The 16,782-nt window shown below is 34.0% G+C and overlaps 1 protein-coding gene across 1 annotated transcript; it reads right to left on the minus strand.

The window, feature by feature from the left end:
* Positions 1 to 6,945: 6,945 nt before the first annotated feature.
* Positions 6,946 to 9,171, minus strand: LOC124930213 (UDP-glucuronate:xylan alpha-glucuronosyltransferase 1). The gene is made up of 3 exons (XM_047470572.1): positions 9,035 to 9,171; positions 7,797 to 8,940; positions 6,946 to 7,670 (listed from the first exon to the last, which is right to left on the minus strand). Exons 1-3 carry the CDS (start codon positions 9,169 to 9,171, stop codon positions 7,143 to 7,145), a joined length of 1,809 nt encoding a protein of 602 aa, XP_047326528.1. The 3' UTR covers positions 6,946 to 7,142.
* Positions 9,172 to 16,782: the final 7,611 nt, after the last annotated feature.

The following is a 16,782-nucleotide window of genomic DNA, read 5'->3' on the forward strand; positions in this document are numbered from 1 at the left end:
GCGGACCCGCCCTCTTAAACGCGGGATGAGGACGATTCGGCCTCCATCTCAGACCGAACTGCTTCAGATAATACCGAAGAAAATATGTCCGGTAAAAGAAAAGGACAGATAGAAGAGGAACAATCGGCCAGTCTTGAACTTGAAGAAACCGGTGCAGACGGCCATGGGGAGGAAGACGTTCCCGATAACAACGACCAGGAAATGGCCGAAACTATAGTACGCAGAATCATGGAAGAAATTGATCTGCAGGCTCACGAGGCATCCGAAGTATATTGTGAGTGGTTCCGGTACCGGTGTGACAAATTCTACAAACACATGCTACTGGGACTAACCGATGGACAAAGTTTCAGAAGGTTGAAGGAGATAGAGGAGGACGTCATCAACCTAACAAAAGCCAAGGATCCCAGCGAAACCTTAGACCGACACGCGATAGTGGAACCGCGTGCTCGGCTACAAAAGATAGCCGAACATATTCGAAAACTTACAGAAAGGTATGTCGCGGGAACACCGAAGTCTAAACTACAACTCCTGGTGTTGGACTTACTTGCGGTAAAGAAAGGGGAGTTCATCGACGAAGTGGCGCGGCTTGAAGCGGTGCGCAAACAGCAAGATACTACGCACTCTCCAACTCTTGAGACCGGTGACGGTCAGAACCCAGGCGATCAGTCTCCTCTAGCGGATCAGGCTATCAACGAAACCGACGATAGGACAGAGCCTCCTCTCACCGACAATCTTGAATCTGATAAAGTCCGAGATTCAGAACCGGCCATCATAGAGGGCAGAGTCAAGTCTCTCATTGAAGAGTTTGTCAACGACGCGGTTAAGCCCTGGAAGAAGAAAGCTAAGACAGTTGTGGTTCAAGCGTTCCGGATGGCCGAGACAACAAGGGATAATCTTGGCAAGTCAAACGAGCGGATCACGTCGGTCGAAACCAACTACCGTGACGCCGATGATCGGTACGGTGCTCATCTTAACCGTACCATAGCCTTGGAGGACAAAACTTCGAAGTTGGTGGATGACTTGGAACGGTTTCAAGAGAAGACCGAACAACGGATTACAAAGGTCGATGAGGACCTAGGGCGGTCAAGCACCGAAGCCGGTACAACACTCGACAGGGTCATAAGCGTTGAAGAGAAGAATGCAATCCTTGAGGAACGAAACACCAAACTTGAAACCGACCTCAAGGCGGTCACCGAACAGGTGAATGAACTGATAAAGGTCAAGCTGGCTCCCGATAAAGCGGTTGAGGAGGCAAACGCTCAGGCGGCTAAGGAACTTCAGGATGCGCTAGATGAGCAGAACCGAGCTCAGAAGGAGGCACCACGGTCTAATGCGAACTTCAACGAACGATTACGGATATCAATGGCCAAAAATCCGGAACTCGCAAAAACCGTGGCGGCCAAACAAGCCGAAGAGGCCAACCGGTTAAAAGCTCAGCAAGACACATATCACAATTTCGAAAAAGCTCACAAGAAGACCAAGGTGGCTCCCTCCTCTTCGGCTCCGGCAACACGAAAAAGGAAAGTTCCTTCAAGAAAGGCTCAAGTCGCCGAGATGCTAGGCAGAATCACCGAGACAGTTGTTGACTCTCTACCGAACACAGCTCTGCGAACCGAGGATGACTTCGAAGAGGATCTCGAGCCGCGATCTACAAGACAGCGAGTTTTCAATGCGGTTCCAGTCAGCACGGTCGGTCAACCGTTCTCTCCTCACCCGGACACCACGGGAGCAGGAGGTTCTTCTTCAAGGCCGGCTCAACCGGCTAAGGGACAACCAACAGATGAACTGATGGATGACTTCCTGCCATCCAAATTGAACTAATAGGGGCTCTCTTTTCAACCTTCACTTATGTTTACTTTGGTCTTTTACATATATAATATTTTGCCCTTTTGCGGTTATCTTTACTTATATATATATATATAAAGTCATTTTTGGAAATCGGCCTACATTTACAATCTTACAGGATTTTGATAATTTTAAATAAAATAATCAAAAAGGGAGAAATTGATAAGATAAAAGATAGAATTTTTCAAAATTTTTCTCAAAATTTTCCAAAATTTTTCGAAAAATCCTCCCAAGTCAGTTTCCAAAAAAAACGGCCAAATAAAACTCACAAGACCGGCCTACATTTGCAATCTTACAGGATTTTGATAATTTTAAATAAAATAATCAAAAAGGGAGAAATTGATAAGATAAAATTAGACCGGTTAATAGAACTTAACACAAACAAATCTCCTATGCAGGAATAAACAAAGAACCGGACTGGTCATAGTACTCAACCGGATTAAGAAGCTCTACCGGTCAAGTTATCAAACCGACCAGAAACATGACCGCACAAAAAAAGACAGGATCAGTCAAAACTGAAGGCCGGAAACACCAGATAGTCGGTCATCTAGAAGCCATCCGGTTAACACAGATAACCGACCAGCATAAGAAGATACTTCGGGTATCTGTTGAGAATGATACCAAAGGAACAGACTGAACATTGCCATATCCATACAAGTCTGAGGACAGTCTACAAGTTGCAGAAGATCATCCTACAAGATCTTTCCACTCCAGGATAAATCAGAAAGGCAATCTTCCAGGTACAGGCAACTGTCCAACCGACAGTTGTCATATTAAGTAAAAGACAAACCTAGTCGGTTTGACCTACACACTAGAAGACTAGACCGCCAGGTCTGAAAAGTTGACCGCCAAGTCTGAAAAGTTGACCGCCAGGTCTGAATCACTGAACCTCTGCTCAACCAATCAAATTCAAGGAAATGAAATGTGACCGTTGACACATTTCACCTATAAAAGGAGGAGCTGAAGATGAATAAATGCGGGTCACAAGTTCTGAGAATCTTCTACAACCTAAGTCAAAAACTGTGTTTCATCTCTCTAAGATCAAGTGTGTATTTACAATTTCGGTTAAAATTGTACGGGTGTTATCGAGCAGGAAATAAGTCTCGATCGGATTGTGTTTGTGTATTCCTTAGTGAATATCCTTCTCGCGGTTTCGAGAGGAAGGGGTGACGTAGGAGTTTTATCTCCGAACATCCATAAAAACTTGTCTTGTTATTTACTTTCCGCCTGATTTACTTTATAATCGATCTGTACTAACCTACTTATACCGTTATAACCGATTCAACACTACTTAAACCGACTTACTGAGTTACAAAACCGACCTAGCAATCTCCAAACCTATCCTACCCAAATTCGGTATTGCCTATCCTGTGTGTGTGCTGCTTCAACCTGAAACAAACCACTTCCGCGCTTGAACTCGATTCAAGGGTTTGTGATAGTTTGTGTAGTATTGAAACTCCGGTGTTAATCTTTAACCGGATTAATCACCACCTTTTGAGTGAGACGCGCTAACCGGCCCAGATCCCGGTCCCCCAACCGCGACCTAGATCCTAACACAAGGGTTCATTGGTTATTGCACGAGGTAAGAAATGGTGTTTCTTATACAAGACAAATTTGAAAATTATCTATGATGCAGCATATTTTATCGTGATGGGGTCATCCTCTGAATTGTGGCACAAGAGACTAGGTCACATTAGTGAAAATGGGTTAAATGTTTTGATTAAGAGGAATGAGTTGTCGAATCTCAAGGATGCTCAACTTGAAAATTGTGAGCATTGCTTTAAGGGTAAGCAGAATAGAGTCTCCTTCAATAAGTCGAAAGTGGAACTGAAAAAGAATGTCCTTGAACTAGTCCATACAGATGTTTGTGGTCCTATGAAAATTAAATCCATAGGTGGTGCTTCCTATTTTATAACCTTCATAGACGATGCATCTAGGAAGGTTTGGGCCTATGCTATAAAGTCCAAGGATGAGGTTTCATCAAGGTTTGAGGTATTTCACAAGCTGGTTGAAAGAGAGACGGAAAGAAAGTTGATGAGGGTGCAGTCAGATAATGGGGGAGAGTACATAGGCTCATTTAATGATATTGCAAAGAGCGGGGTATTTAACATGAACAGACTATGTCCAAGACTCCACAACAAAATGGAGTGGCAGAGAGGATGAACAGAACCATGTTGGAATGGATGAGGAGTATTCTCTCCCATGCCAAGTTGGCTAAACATTTATGGGATGAAGCCATGAGCACTACAGTGTATGTGATCAACCATTCTCCCTCCAAGCCATTGAATAATAAGTGTGCAGAAAGCATTTAATCAGGTAAAGATATTAATTATGATTATTTACGTGTTTTTGGTTGTAGAGCTTTTGTGCATATTCCAAAAGACGAGAGGTCTAAGCTAGATGCAAAAATTAGACAATGCATATTTTTGGGTTATGGTGATGAAAAGTGGGGATACAAGTGTTATGACCTAGTTGACAAGAAGGTTTTGAGAAGCCTAGATGTGGTATTCCTTGAAGATCAGATTTTTGAGAATTTTGAAGATGGTGAAAAGCTTGATGCATACATACGTGATCTTTCTGGTCTTGAGTTCTCTCATAATGTTGAGGAGACAAGGCCACATGTAGCTTCAGACTCAGATAGTGATGATGATGTTCCTCAAGTTCAAGTTGTAGGCCATGGAAATGATATAGAAACTGATCTTGGTGATAATATTGAGGCTGATTTTGAAGTTCAACAAGAAGATGAAAATCAACAGAATCAACAAATAGAGGTATTTGGGAGGTCTACTAGAGAGAAAAAATCATGTTTTAAGTACCTTGCTATAGAGTATGTCCTTTTAACTAAATGTGGGGAACCTATATGCTATAAGGAGGCTCTTGAGGATGCTCATAAGGAAGAATGGCTAGCTGTCATGGATGAAGAGGTGAAGTCATTGCTGAAAATTAGCATATATGAACTAGTTGAAATACCAAAGAACAGAAAAGTATTACAAAATAAATGGGTGTACAAGATCAAGCAAGAATGTGATGATAGAAAGCCAAGATACAAGGCTAGGCTGGTTGTTAAAGGTTTTTTCCATAGGCATGGAATCGATTATTATGAGATTTTCTCACCGATAGTGAAGATGAATTCTATCTGGGTGGTGTTAGGTCTAGCTGCTTGTATGGATCTTGAGGTTGAACAACTTGATGTCAAGAATTCATTTCTCCATGGTAATTTGGATAAAGATGTTTATATAGAGCAACCTGAAGGTTTCAATAAGAAAGGTGAGGAAAGCAAAGTGTGCAAACTTGTCAAAAGCCTGTACAGTTTGAAGTAAGTACCAAGGCAGTGGTATCTTAAGTTTGAGTCGTTCATGACTACCCATGGGTACATGAAGATATCTACAGATCATTGTGTCTTTGTGCAAAAGTTTGCTTCTAATGATTTTATTATACTTCTCTTATATGTTCATGACATGCTGATTGTAGGGAAAGACAAGCTCAAGAATGCCAAATTGAAAAAATATTTAGCTAAGTCTTTTGAGATGAAAGACTTGGGTCAAGCAAGACAAATTCTTGGAATGCGGGTCATTTGTGATCGGGTGAAGAAAAGGCTATGGCTGTCTCAAGAGAGAGATATTGAGAAGATTCTAAAACGATTCTATATGGACAAGGCAAAGTCAATTGTTTGTCCATTGGCTACACACTTGAAAATAAACAAGACAATGTCTCCCAAGGATGAAGAGGGAAAACAAGAAATGTGCAGTGTTCCATATGCTTCAACAATATATAGTCTGATGTATGTAATGGTCTGTACAAGACCGAATATAGCCCATGCGGTTGGAGTAGTTATTTGTTTCCTTTCAAATCCTGGTAAGACACACTGGGAAGAGGTTAAGTGGATAATGAGATATCTTCGAGGGACTTCCAAATACGCTTTGTGTTATGGTACTGAAAAGCCACATGTTGAAGGTTTTCTGATTCAGATATGAGTGGTGATATTGACACAATGAGATCAACTTCAGGGTATCTATTTATTTTTGGAGGAGGAGTTGTATCATGGAAGTCTCGTCTATAGAAATATGTTACTTTCTACTACAGAAGTTGAATATATTGTCATTAGTGAATGTTGTAAGGAAGTGAGATGGATGGAGGAATTATTGAAGGAGATGGGTATAACATAAGACAAGTTTGTGGTGTTTAGTGACTCATAAAGTGCTATACATGTGAGAAAGAATTCAAGTTTCCATTCATGTTCAAAACACATCCAAAGAAGGTATCATTGGATCCGTGAAGTGCTCGAGAAGAAGGAGTTGTACTTAGAGAAAGTGGATACAGATGAGAACGGGTCAAATATGATGACAAAGAGTTTTCCAAGAGGAAAGCATGAGATATGGTTCTAGCAGGAGCGTCACGATGATGAATGTTTATAGCAACATTCTCTCATGGCTCGGAATGGGTGAGGTGTTCATTGCCATTACGGGAGGGTTTTAAATTCTGGGCAAACGGGTCAGGATTTTCTGTTATGAAAATGGGTTAGAGTATAAATATTTTTTGGGTATTTTTTTCATAACATAGTAAGGTTGAAAGAGAGTGAACAGTTCTAGGGTTTTCTAGTTTCCTTCTTGTTCTTTGGTTGATTAGAGAAAGAGTTGTTGATTGTGGAGTATTCTAATCATTCCTAGTGTAATCACTTCTTTCAATTGAGAGCAGGGAATGTATGTTTCTATTATTGACATTTCTTTGATTTAGTGAAATTTATCATTCCCGTGGACGTAGGTCAATATTAACTGAATCACGTATATTGTGTTGTCATTTACTTTGTGCTATTTCGTTCTGGGTAAATTTGTTGTTCGTCATGGAGGATATGAAAACTGATTTGTTACAAGTTTGATTTCTAAGAAGATCTGTAGTTTTGATGTTGTAAAATCCAATACATCATTATTTTACGAGATGTTTACAATTTTCCTGTAATTTATTTGCGATAAACATTTTATCTTTATAATTAAAGTCACTCTTTGTCTCTGTTTTTTCATATCTTATTGTTCATGACTCTCTTACCTTCCGCACACCAAACACTCCCAAATTCGAACTTCACTCCCAAGTTCGAACTTCAAATAGAAATTGAGTCTTTCTTAATTAAAAATTATAATAAAAAAATAAAGAAAGAAGTGAGAAGTAGCCTAAATAGCTAGATTTCATCTCTGCAAAATGAAAGCAGTTATTAAACATTCGACAATGAAGTTGCTACACAAACCAAAAACCAGATTCTGTAAATGCAAATCTCTTTCTCTCTACTTTTACATAGATCTAAATCACTCAACCGAAACAAGGGATTTGATCGTAATCACCGGAGGAGACGGCGTAAAGAAGTCACTATCCGTCCAATTGTTCTCTCCCCAATGTTTCAACATCTCCTTCCAATCGCACAAATTATCAATACAAATTTCCGATCTGGGATCCTTCACATTCCTCTTCTTCCAATGTCCATCCTCATAACTTTCCTTCTCCGCCTGAAGCCGATCCCACTCCATCTGTGCCTTCTGTTTTGATCTCAACAAACAGAACCCCTGTAACCGCCTCGGCATCGCGTCGTGAACCTTCCACCATTTCCAATGCGCCTCATCGCTCGCGAATTCCTGCATTATCTTCGAATTCCAGTTGCAATCGTAGTCCTTGTAACATAGCCATGGCTTCATTCCCAGATAATGGAGAACATAAAGAATCGGAGGATCTGCACCAAACAGCTTCGTTTTCTTCTCTTTCACTTCGTTGCTATCTCCAACCCAGAAATTCTTTAGAAAGTTCATGTGCTTCGGAATTCTATGCCACCAAGTGAATACCTATTGTTAAAGACGTCAAAAAATCAACTAGTTTTATAGTTTGCTGTCACAAATGTGTTTTAGCGACGGAAAATAACCAATAACGACGGTAAATTACTGTCGTTATTGATGAAATACATAGACTACCTCGTTCAAGTAACCCTGATCGCCGCCATTATACGATTCAATCTCGTTAATGTGATCCATCAAAAGTCGAAAGGTGCAGTTCGACGGCTCAATCACCATCACGCCGGAATTGAACAACGTCCCATTATTCCCCGTAGCAGAAATCTCCGGCATGGAAAACAGAAAATCAATATTTCTCAAGATAAGTAAATCCGCATCAATGAATATTATCTTATCATAATCAGTCAACTGCCACAGTCTAAATTTACTATAATTCCACTCATTATACGCATCCTTTTCCGCTTTCGGATTTCGTATCCTCTCTATCGTTCTTACTTTCCATCCCGCAGCCATTAACCCACTCTTATGATACTCACTAATCGTCTCATCCACGAGAATCACAAGGTCTCGTTGGGAACCCACTTGTCGAATACTCTGCGCAGCTGCAATAGCTCCACACACATAAACATCTGCCGAATGCAATATCGTCGCGTATGCTTCTCGACGATTACCCATAGAAATCTCTGCATAATCCTTTTGAGAAAGCTCACATGAGCCTATTGGAAGTCGGAGTTTCTCATTTAAGATTTCAATTTTCGGCTTATATAGCCAAGAGTTTCCCTTGTGAGTGATTAATTCCTTGCAAGTGAAGAGATTTGGAATGGGAAAACATTTGGTAACAAACAAAACGTGGGATGTTTTCTTCTTGGTTAAGATGTCGGCGGTTGCGAGTTGGAGGTGTAATCGGGCGATGTCTCTTGACCAATTCTTCTCGGCAATGCAAGGAAGCTTTGTTATTATTAAGTCTAATGATTTGTTGGGGATGTGTATTTTCGGAAGAGATGGGCAGTTGGGGATTTGATCTTCTTGTTCTTCGTCGATCCATTCCGGGTATAAGTCGTTCCATGTGATGTTTTTCGCGTGATTCAATCGAAGAGGGATGTGTTCTGAATTGGGTATGAGTTGTTTCAATAATCCAATCTCCGATTTGTTGAAATTTAGGATACCGATACGTTTGATTTCGCGAATTGGGATTGATTGAAGAACATGTGATATTTCGCTCCAATTTAGTTCTAGATCGGATTTGTAGTTGGGATTCGCTCCGCCCCAAATCCACCTGACACGTTTATGGATTTGGAGTGTATATAAATGAGAAACAAATAAACTTATTTTTTTCTTTTTCCCAAAAACAAAAAAGTACTAACCGGGAAACTACATGAGAGAAGTGGCGGGGGTGGTAGACGGTGGCGGAATAGAACAGGGTGAAGAAAGCTCCGAATGCGATGAAGGCAAGAGCGAATTTCAATGGGTCGAGCCTCGATTTGGCTCCTTTGATGTTGAAAAGTCGCTCCGCCGCTCCGGCCGCCTTGTTCTTCTGTGATCTTCTCTTGCACATTTCTTCACTGAATTCAGCAAACGGTTTTTATTTATTTTTTGTTTTCTAGGATATGCAATTAGATAGAAACAGAGATAACCAGGGGAAAAAATACTTACATTTTACGTTGGCGAGTATCCATTGATCCAAGGAAATCTTATACTTCAAAATTTCTCTTTTATTATCTACTTACAATTTTATTTGAAATTTGGTGAGATATAGAGGAATCAATGAAGAAGCCAGTTTGGCTAGTAGAGACAGCTCAGAAGAAAGTAGATGCAAGAGGAGAGAGAGAGAGAGTTAACGTCTTTTTGAAATCTTAAATAAGTAGTTTTGTCTTTCGAACAACTAATTCTTTTATATTTTTCTCTTAGGTCATGTTTGATATGGATTTTCTAAGAATATATTTTTTTATGTTTAAGATTTTATTAATTTTTTTGAATTTAAGAAAATTCTTAAAAAATATATTTGACAATTAAGTAGACTTTTAAAGATTATTCACCATCTTCTTATCTTTAAGACATAATAAATTATATTAAGAAAACTCCATCATTAATATGGATACCTAATTAATCTTCTAAAAAAAACTTTAGTGCTAATTAATTTATACAATTTTGGTTTTATTTTGAATTGTTTTTGGTTTATACCCGTCCTTACATGTTTTTTATTTATTTATTTTGTATGAATCATTTAAATAAATGATACATTTAATTTTTCTAAGTCAATACAATTGAACTACTCTAAGTTGTCAAGAATAATACAAATCACCATTGTGAACTTTTTTAACTTAAAAAATAGATAGAATTACAATTTTCTATAATTTATTTTTTATTTATATATTTAATTTAATTAAATATTATTTAATTAATAATTTTAGAAGATTGAATAGAGATGAAAACATATCTCGATGATAGACTATTCTTCATTATTAGAAATGAGGGGTTAAACCCATATTTTTTTAGATTTTATGCAGTGGCTTAATTTGAATAATTTTATTAAGATATCGTTACACATTATTTAATAAAGTCAACTCGATTAATCTTTGTTGGGAAAAATTATGTGAATCTAATATGTCTATCAAGATCTCACTATTTTTTATTGGAGTGTTATTCACGACGAAATTCTCACGACGAAATTCTCACTGATGATAAATGTACGTGAAAATGCATAATGATTGTAAGTCGTTATAGTATGTGTTAAAAGAAGGTGAAGACGGTTTTCCATATTGTTGTGTTGTTGCAAATATATGTATTCTTTTGTGGAATTTAACTGAATCCAATGGGTTATGTCGGAGACCGTCGGTGACTATTTGGAGGCATAGATCAGGGCGACTAAAAAAACGAGACTTACAAGATGGATCTTGTAAGTCTATAATTTTTTGGTCGACTATTTGGTTGTAAAGAAATTGAAGAACATTTAACAATGCAAGTAAACCGTTAATGATTATTCACAATATCATTATCATGACGATATTATAGATTAAATCCGAAAAAATTATAAATTTTTTGGAGACTTTATTGTTTTTCTTGAACACATTCCAACCAATTAATTGTATTTATGTTTTTAATTTTTCTTCACTTTTTTTTAACTCTTTTATTTATGTTATACTTTTTATTGTTTGCTTAAACAAATTTTATTTTATTAAATAAATATTTTTTAATAATAATAATAATAATTGTAGAAGTAATCCCCAAATTTCATTTTATCAAAGTTTGTATTAATACAATTTTTTTTTAAATTATGATTTTTATTTATATATACAAATAACATTTAAAAAGAAAAAAAAAAAGATAATAAAATACGATAAAAGGAAAATTTCAATGTCAAATCTCAACCAGAAAATAAAGATATATAGTTCATGCATATTAAAATTAAATTTTTTATAATAACTTTTGCTTCAACTTTAAGCAAAAACAGTTCCAAGGCAAAATCCTCCACACCTATTTCTGAACATGACACCAACATACTATTATTTGTTTTCTTTGACACTAAATATTAATTCCTTCTTCAAGAGATTAAGTGTGGAGAAAGGCAAATAAATAAATAAATAAATGGTTTCCATTTGATTATGTAGTATAAATAAAATATAATTTTTTTTTTTGCCTCATTAGATACATATGAGGATAAGCTTATCAAATTGTTTTGCGGCATTTGAAAGCATATTTATTGTTTGTAGATGCGATAGCATCTCAATTAGTTCCAAGGTATAACTTTCACTTATAAAATGTAATTTTACAAATTCATTCACTAATATAAAGAGTATCTTGATAGAAAATGTTATGGTAACCATCTCGAAAAATAAATCCAAATAATAAATAATTTTAATAATTTACCATTGTTATATACAAATTTTAATTGAAGTGGTATCTTGATCCTATATTTAATTGTTCATCTTAAATTCAAGAATAAGAATCATATCATTTGTTATGTATTTTGGTGAGAGATTGTTTTATTATGTTATTTATACCGTGATCATAACTAATTTTTATTTTGATAAGATTTTATTTGACTTTACTCATTTGGGAAATTTTCTATTTATTTTTTATATATATTTTTTGGTTTGAATGGGTTTTATCGGTTTAATTTATAAGAGCTAGAGTAAAATAATTTGATTTACCCCATCAAGGTAGCTCAGTGGTAAAAGTCGGCTTAAGATACTAAAATGTCACAAGTTCAATTCTATATGAAAGTACTTTGAGTTTAAGCGGGGTCAAATTCTATATGAAAGTACTTTGAGTTTAAGCGGGGTCATTTGTAGGGTGTTATGCTAGTCTTCTTTAATTTCCCGTAAGGATAATTTGATTTATTTGAGATTAGAATTTAGAGGCCATAATTAGTTCTTATTAAAACTTCATTTTGTCCCAGGTTAGGTTTAATAAAATTGTAGTTTTCAATTGAGATGAAATCTAACTAAACTTGTGGAACTCTTATTTGTAATTATAATATTTTGATTATTTTAGTTCACAAGTCACACGACTATTATATTTTCATATTTAAGAGATCTTGATGCTTTAGACGAATTTTTTATTATTCTTATTAGTTATCTTATAATACAAAAAATACATTTATTTTAGATATTTATATTGAAAAGAATGTAGTCATATAAAATCAATAGTTGTTGGATGGTTAGGTTAGAAAACAATGGTTAGGTTGATAATGATATTATGTGAAGTTAAGATCATATATATGTGTTGTATCTGATTAATCCCACAATTAGCTGATGCAAAGACTAATTATTTCATGTTAGGTGGCTGCTTTGACCTAAAATTGATGCTAACCCCATTTCTTCATTAGCATAATTCCTATCATTTTGTAGTAATTAGGAATTGGCTCATCCTAATTATTTCTTACAAATTTATATTTATTTCATTTTCCACTAACTTTTATACATTTTAAAACGGGAATACATTTTAAAACGGGAATAGAATGTGTCAAATTTACTCATTGATTATCAAAATTGTATTTAAATATACTAACTTGTCAAAAAGTGTCAAATTTATTTAAAATAACGGAAAAATTAAACGGAGCTAAAATTTTGTCACATGTAATATCCACCTATTTTTTATTTGTTTTTAATTTACATTATTTTAATTCTTTTTCCATTCAAATAAAATATCCAAATTTTTTCTTATCCATATTTTTTTCTTATCTTTTTACCCCAACTCTTCATTTTCTTCTAACTGTTCATCTTCATCTCTTCACCTTTAATATGAGTAATTATTATAAAATAAAAGGCTAAAATTCATAACAGGTGGGATCCCATTAATGCCATGGAAGAATTTTAACCCACCATTAATCATATATGATGAAGACCCGCTAAAATCTTTGGAATCAACTCCATTTGAAAGCCTAGATCAAGATTTCATTTTCCCGTTTTTTCGACAATCGTCGTCGATCGATACACTACGAAGGGCCCCACCTTTTGTCCATTACCTTCTACAAGTCTTGCAAAAATGCCTCGGCTGCGCGAGGCTATAGTTGTTGTAGTAACATAATTTCGTGTTTGGAGAATCGCATCTCGAACACTTCATCTGCTATTCCACCACCTTCATCGTCGTCACAGTTTTTTGGCCATCTGGTTGTTCTTCTGTCACAATATTATTATTTAACGTCGACATAGCTGGTTCTTTAATTTTCTGGAAAAAGTTGAGAAAGAAAAGATCTCTTAGATGTAGTAACCCCATTTTTAAATAAAACCGATATATATTTTGGGATGATTTTTATTTGATAAAAAAAATTAATTACTTAAGCTAAATGATTAAAATATAGTTTGTACTAATATTTTAACTTATGATTTTAATAGTTTAATAGGATAAACAATTACTTGAAGTTTTACTTGCTATTATTTCAAATAACACTGTTCAATAAATAATATGTATTAATCTCATCATTTAAATTTTTAATTAGCCATTTAAAATGTCTTTATTTATATATATATATATATATATATATATATATATATTAAAATTTCAAACAGCATTCATACATCTATATTTTTATTATTATCATGATTTAAGTGTTAAAAATAGTTTAGGTTAAATTACTACTTAATATTTTATTTGAAAATGTTTTAGTTTTAAGTTTAAGCGGGATCATAGCGGTAAAGACATGACAGTTCTCTTTTAATTAATCAAATAAACTTATTAGAACTAATTAAGTAGGAAATGTTTCTCAAACTAGATCAACTTTGTGAATGTACAAACACAAATAATTAAAGCTTACCATGTCATAATCATATTCAGTATTATTTAACTGTAATAGATATAGAGAAAATATGTTCCTAGATAATCAATTTCAAATGAAAACAATGTCAGTAAATGAAAATAAACTCAATTATATCAAAAAAATAATTGTTTTGAAAAATTATATCAATATTGAAAAAGGGTAGTTAAGTATGAGATACAAGCAATATGTAAATTAAGTTATATGGTCAAATTGTAAGTAAATATAAATGTAAATGTAAATGATAATAATTATTATTGTTTGATTTTAAACATAATGAGATGTATTAGAAGGTAGTATAAGAATAAAATTATAATTTAGCCTTTTCAATTATGTGGACATTTAGACTACAATTACCTTATTTTATAATGTCACAAATCATATTACTTGTGTTTTAGTTTCTAATATGTTCCAAACACATTTTCTTTTTAGAAATATTGTTCCTCATTTTAAAATTTAATTTTTACAACAAAATATTCTAAACAGACTATAATTTTCGGGCTATTAGTAGTCTATGTCATCTTTATATTTGGTCATTCTAACCGACGAGGTACAAGTAAACCTTTTCTCGGGACATAAACTGAATTTTATGGATGACCTTGTATCACATTACCTTAATTTGCTTGACAACTTTCCCTTACATCAACCTTATTTTTTTATATTTAATGTAACAAACAATAAAACAAATTTTGAATTTTCTTTGAAAACAAGATAAGAGTCTACCATAAGGAATGATATCCATTTATTCTATAATAAGTTATTTTGGTCTAATTCTTGATGCTTCAAGTGTCGCCAATCCCATAACAGAATAACTTAGCCATTTATATATATAACAACACAATCCGAGCATTGAGAACCAAGCAAACCAATCACTTGCTAGCTAATGTACCATTATATATATATATTATATGACATGCTGAAATAAATTGCATTTATTTATTTGCTTTGTGTATGTATTCATTTCTATTGGAGTAAATTTTGTGGCAATGTAAAGAAATAACTTGTAAGCATATGCAACTTTTTTCTTTTTTCTTTTTTCTTTTTCTAGTTTTTCATGTATTTTTTAAATATTAAAGATATATAATATATTAATATTAAAATTAATAAAAAATAATTTAACTTAGGTTAGTTTTCTTGTTTTAATAAGGTTAATAATTTATTGTGTGGAATAAAAGAAAATTATCAAGAATAAATATATGAAAAATTATTGATATATAAAAGAACAGATGAAGAGAGATCTATATATATATAATGATGCTTAATTTTTAAAGTGTCCGGATTGCCGGGTCGAGAGATGTGGTTAATTTGGATATATGTGAGAGTAAATAGATACTTGGGTCGGATTGTGGGTTGACCCGCCCATAAACTTAAAACGGTTAAAAATAAAATTAAAAATGCTATAAGTATGGTTCGAACTTGCAACCTAACAAAACAAGTACAACCTTTTAACCAACTAGGCTAATAACCCTTTATATTTTAAATTAACCCAAAATTTGATAAACGCGTGACATTTTAACAATATAAGTTCAACTTTTTAACTAACTAATATATATATATATATATAATGATGCTTAATTTTTAAAGTGTCCGGATTGTCGGTCGAGAGCTGTGGTTAATTTGGATATATGTGAGAGTAAATGGATAATTGGGTCGGATTGTGGGTTGACCCGTCCATAAAAATTTTACCGTAATATTTTTTTCACGGTTTTTTTTATATTAGTACCCGTGCAAATGCACGAGATACATGCTAGTTAATATAATTGTGTGTAATTATATGTTTATTATAAGAAAACACAAACACATTTAATATACCACCTACAATTTATATCAATTTATATGGTTAATATTATTTCTTATACTAAAAATTAAACTTTTTAAAATATGTTTTGGTTCAATTGGTTTTTTAGATTGAATTTGAGTATTTTCGTTAAACTAGTATGTATCCCGTGCATTTGCACGGGTAATAATATAAAAATTCTTAAAAAAATATTGCCATAAAAATGTTTAGGGGGTCAACCCACAATCCGACTCAAGTATCCATTTACTTTGACATATATTCAAATTAACCACAACTCTCGACCCGATAATTCGGACACTTTAAAAATTAATCATCATTATATATATATATATATTAGTTAGTTAAAAAGTTGAACTTATATTATTAAAATGTCCCACGTTCATCAAATTTGGTGTTGAATTTAAAATGTAAAGTGTTATTAGCTTAGTTGGTTAAAGAGTTGTAGTTATTTTGTTAGGTTGCAAGTTCGAAACATACCTATAACATTTTTAATTTTATTTTTAACCGTTTTAAGTTTATAGGCGGATCAACCCACAATTCGACTAAAGTATCCATTTACTCTCACATATATCTAAATTAACCACAGCTCTCGACCCAACAATCCAGACACTTTAAAAATTAAGTATCATTATATATATAGATGAGATCTGAACTTTGGATTAATTATTTGAGATTTTGTACAAAAATGAATGAAACATCTATTTTTTTATGTCATTTTCTTTTTAATTTCTTTGTCAAGTAAGTTTGTAAATGAAAAAATATTTAAATTTAAAAAAATTAAAATTATTTGTTCATTTATTTATTGACTTTTCATGACTCTTCAATCCATACATACCTGCAATTTCTGAGTTTTAAGATGGTGAGAGATGGTAACATGTTATTTTTTTATATATCAATTTGTATATCATACATAATTTAGAGGGTTAAATTGATTGTCTTTAGCTTCTTTCTGTTATGTTTGAATAGGCGGGTACTCACTCGCTTTTCAACCGTCGTCTTCCTTTCATCCCTTGTAGGGTTTTAGTAGGGTTCTTATTTGTATGCATCTTCCTGCTCCCGTTATGTGTTTCCATAATCCTCTAGTGACGGAATAAGGTGATTGTTGAAGAAGA

Source organism: Impatiens glandulifera, chromosome 3, assembly GCF_907164915.1.
Source record: "Impatiens glandulifera chromosome 3, dImpGla2.1, whole genome shotgun sequence".
Taxonomy (NCBI): domain Eukaryota; kingdom Viridiplantae; phylum Streptophyta; class Magnoliopsida; order Ericales; family Balsaminaceae; genus Impatiens; species Impatiens glandulifera.

Bases quoted from the DNA above. Each gene is read 5' to 3' on its own strand.
- LOC124930213 (XM_047470572.1), bottom strand. From the start codon at position 9,171: ATGTGCAAGAGAAGATCACAGAAGAACAAGGCGGCCGGAGCGGCGGAG. The intron at 8,941-9,034 runs GTTCTATTCCGC...GAAAAAAATAAG, and splicing joins TTCGGAGCTTTCTTCACCCT to TTTATTTGTTTCTCATTTAT. The intron at 7,671-7,796 runs GTAGTCTATGTA...CTTTAACAATAG, and splicing joins ATCAGGGTTACTTGAACGAG to GTATTCACTTGGTGGCATAG.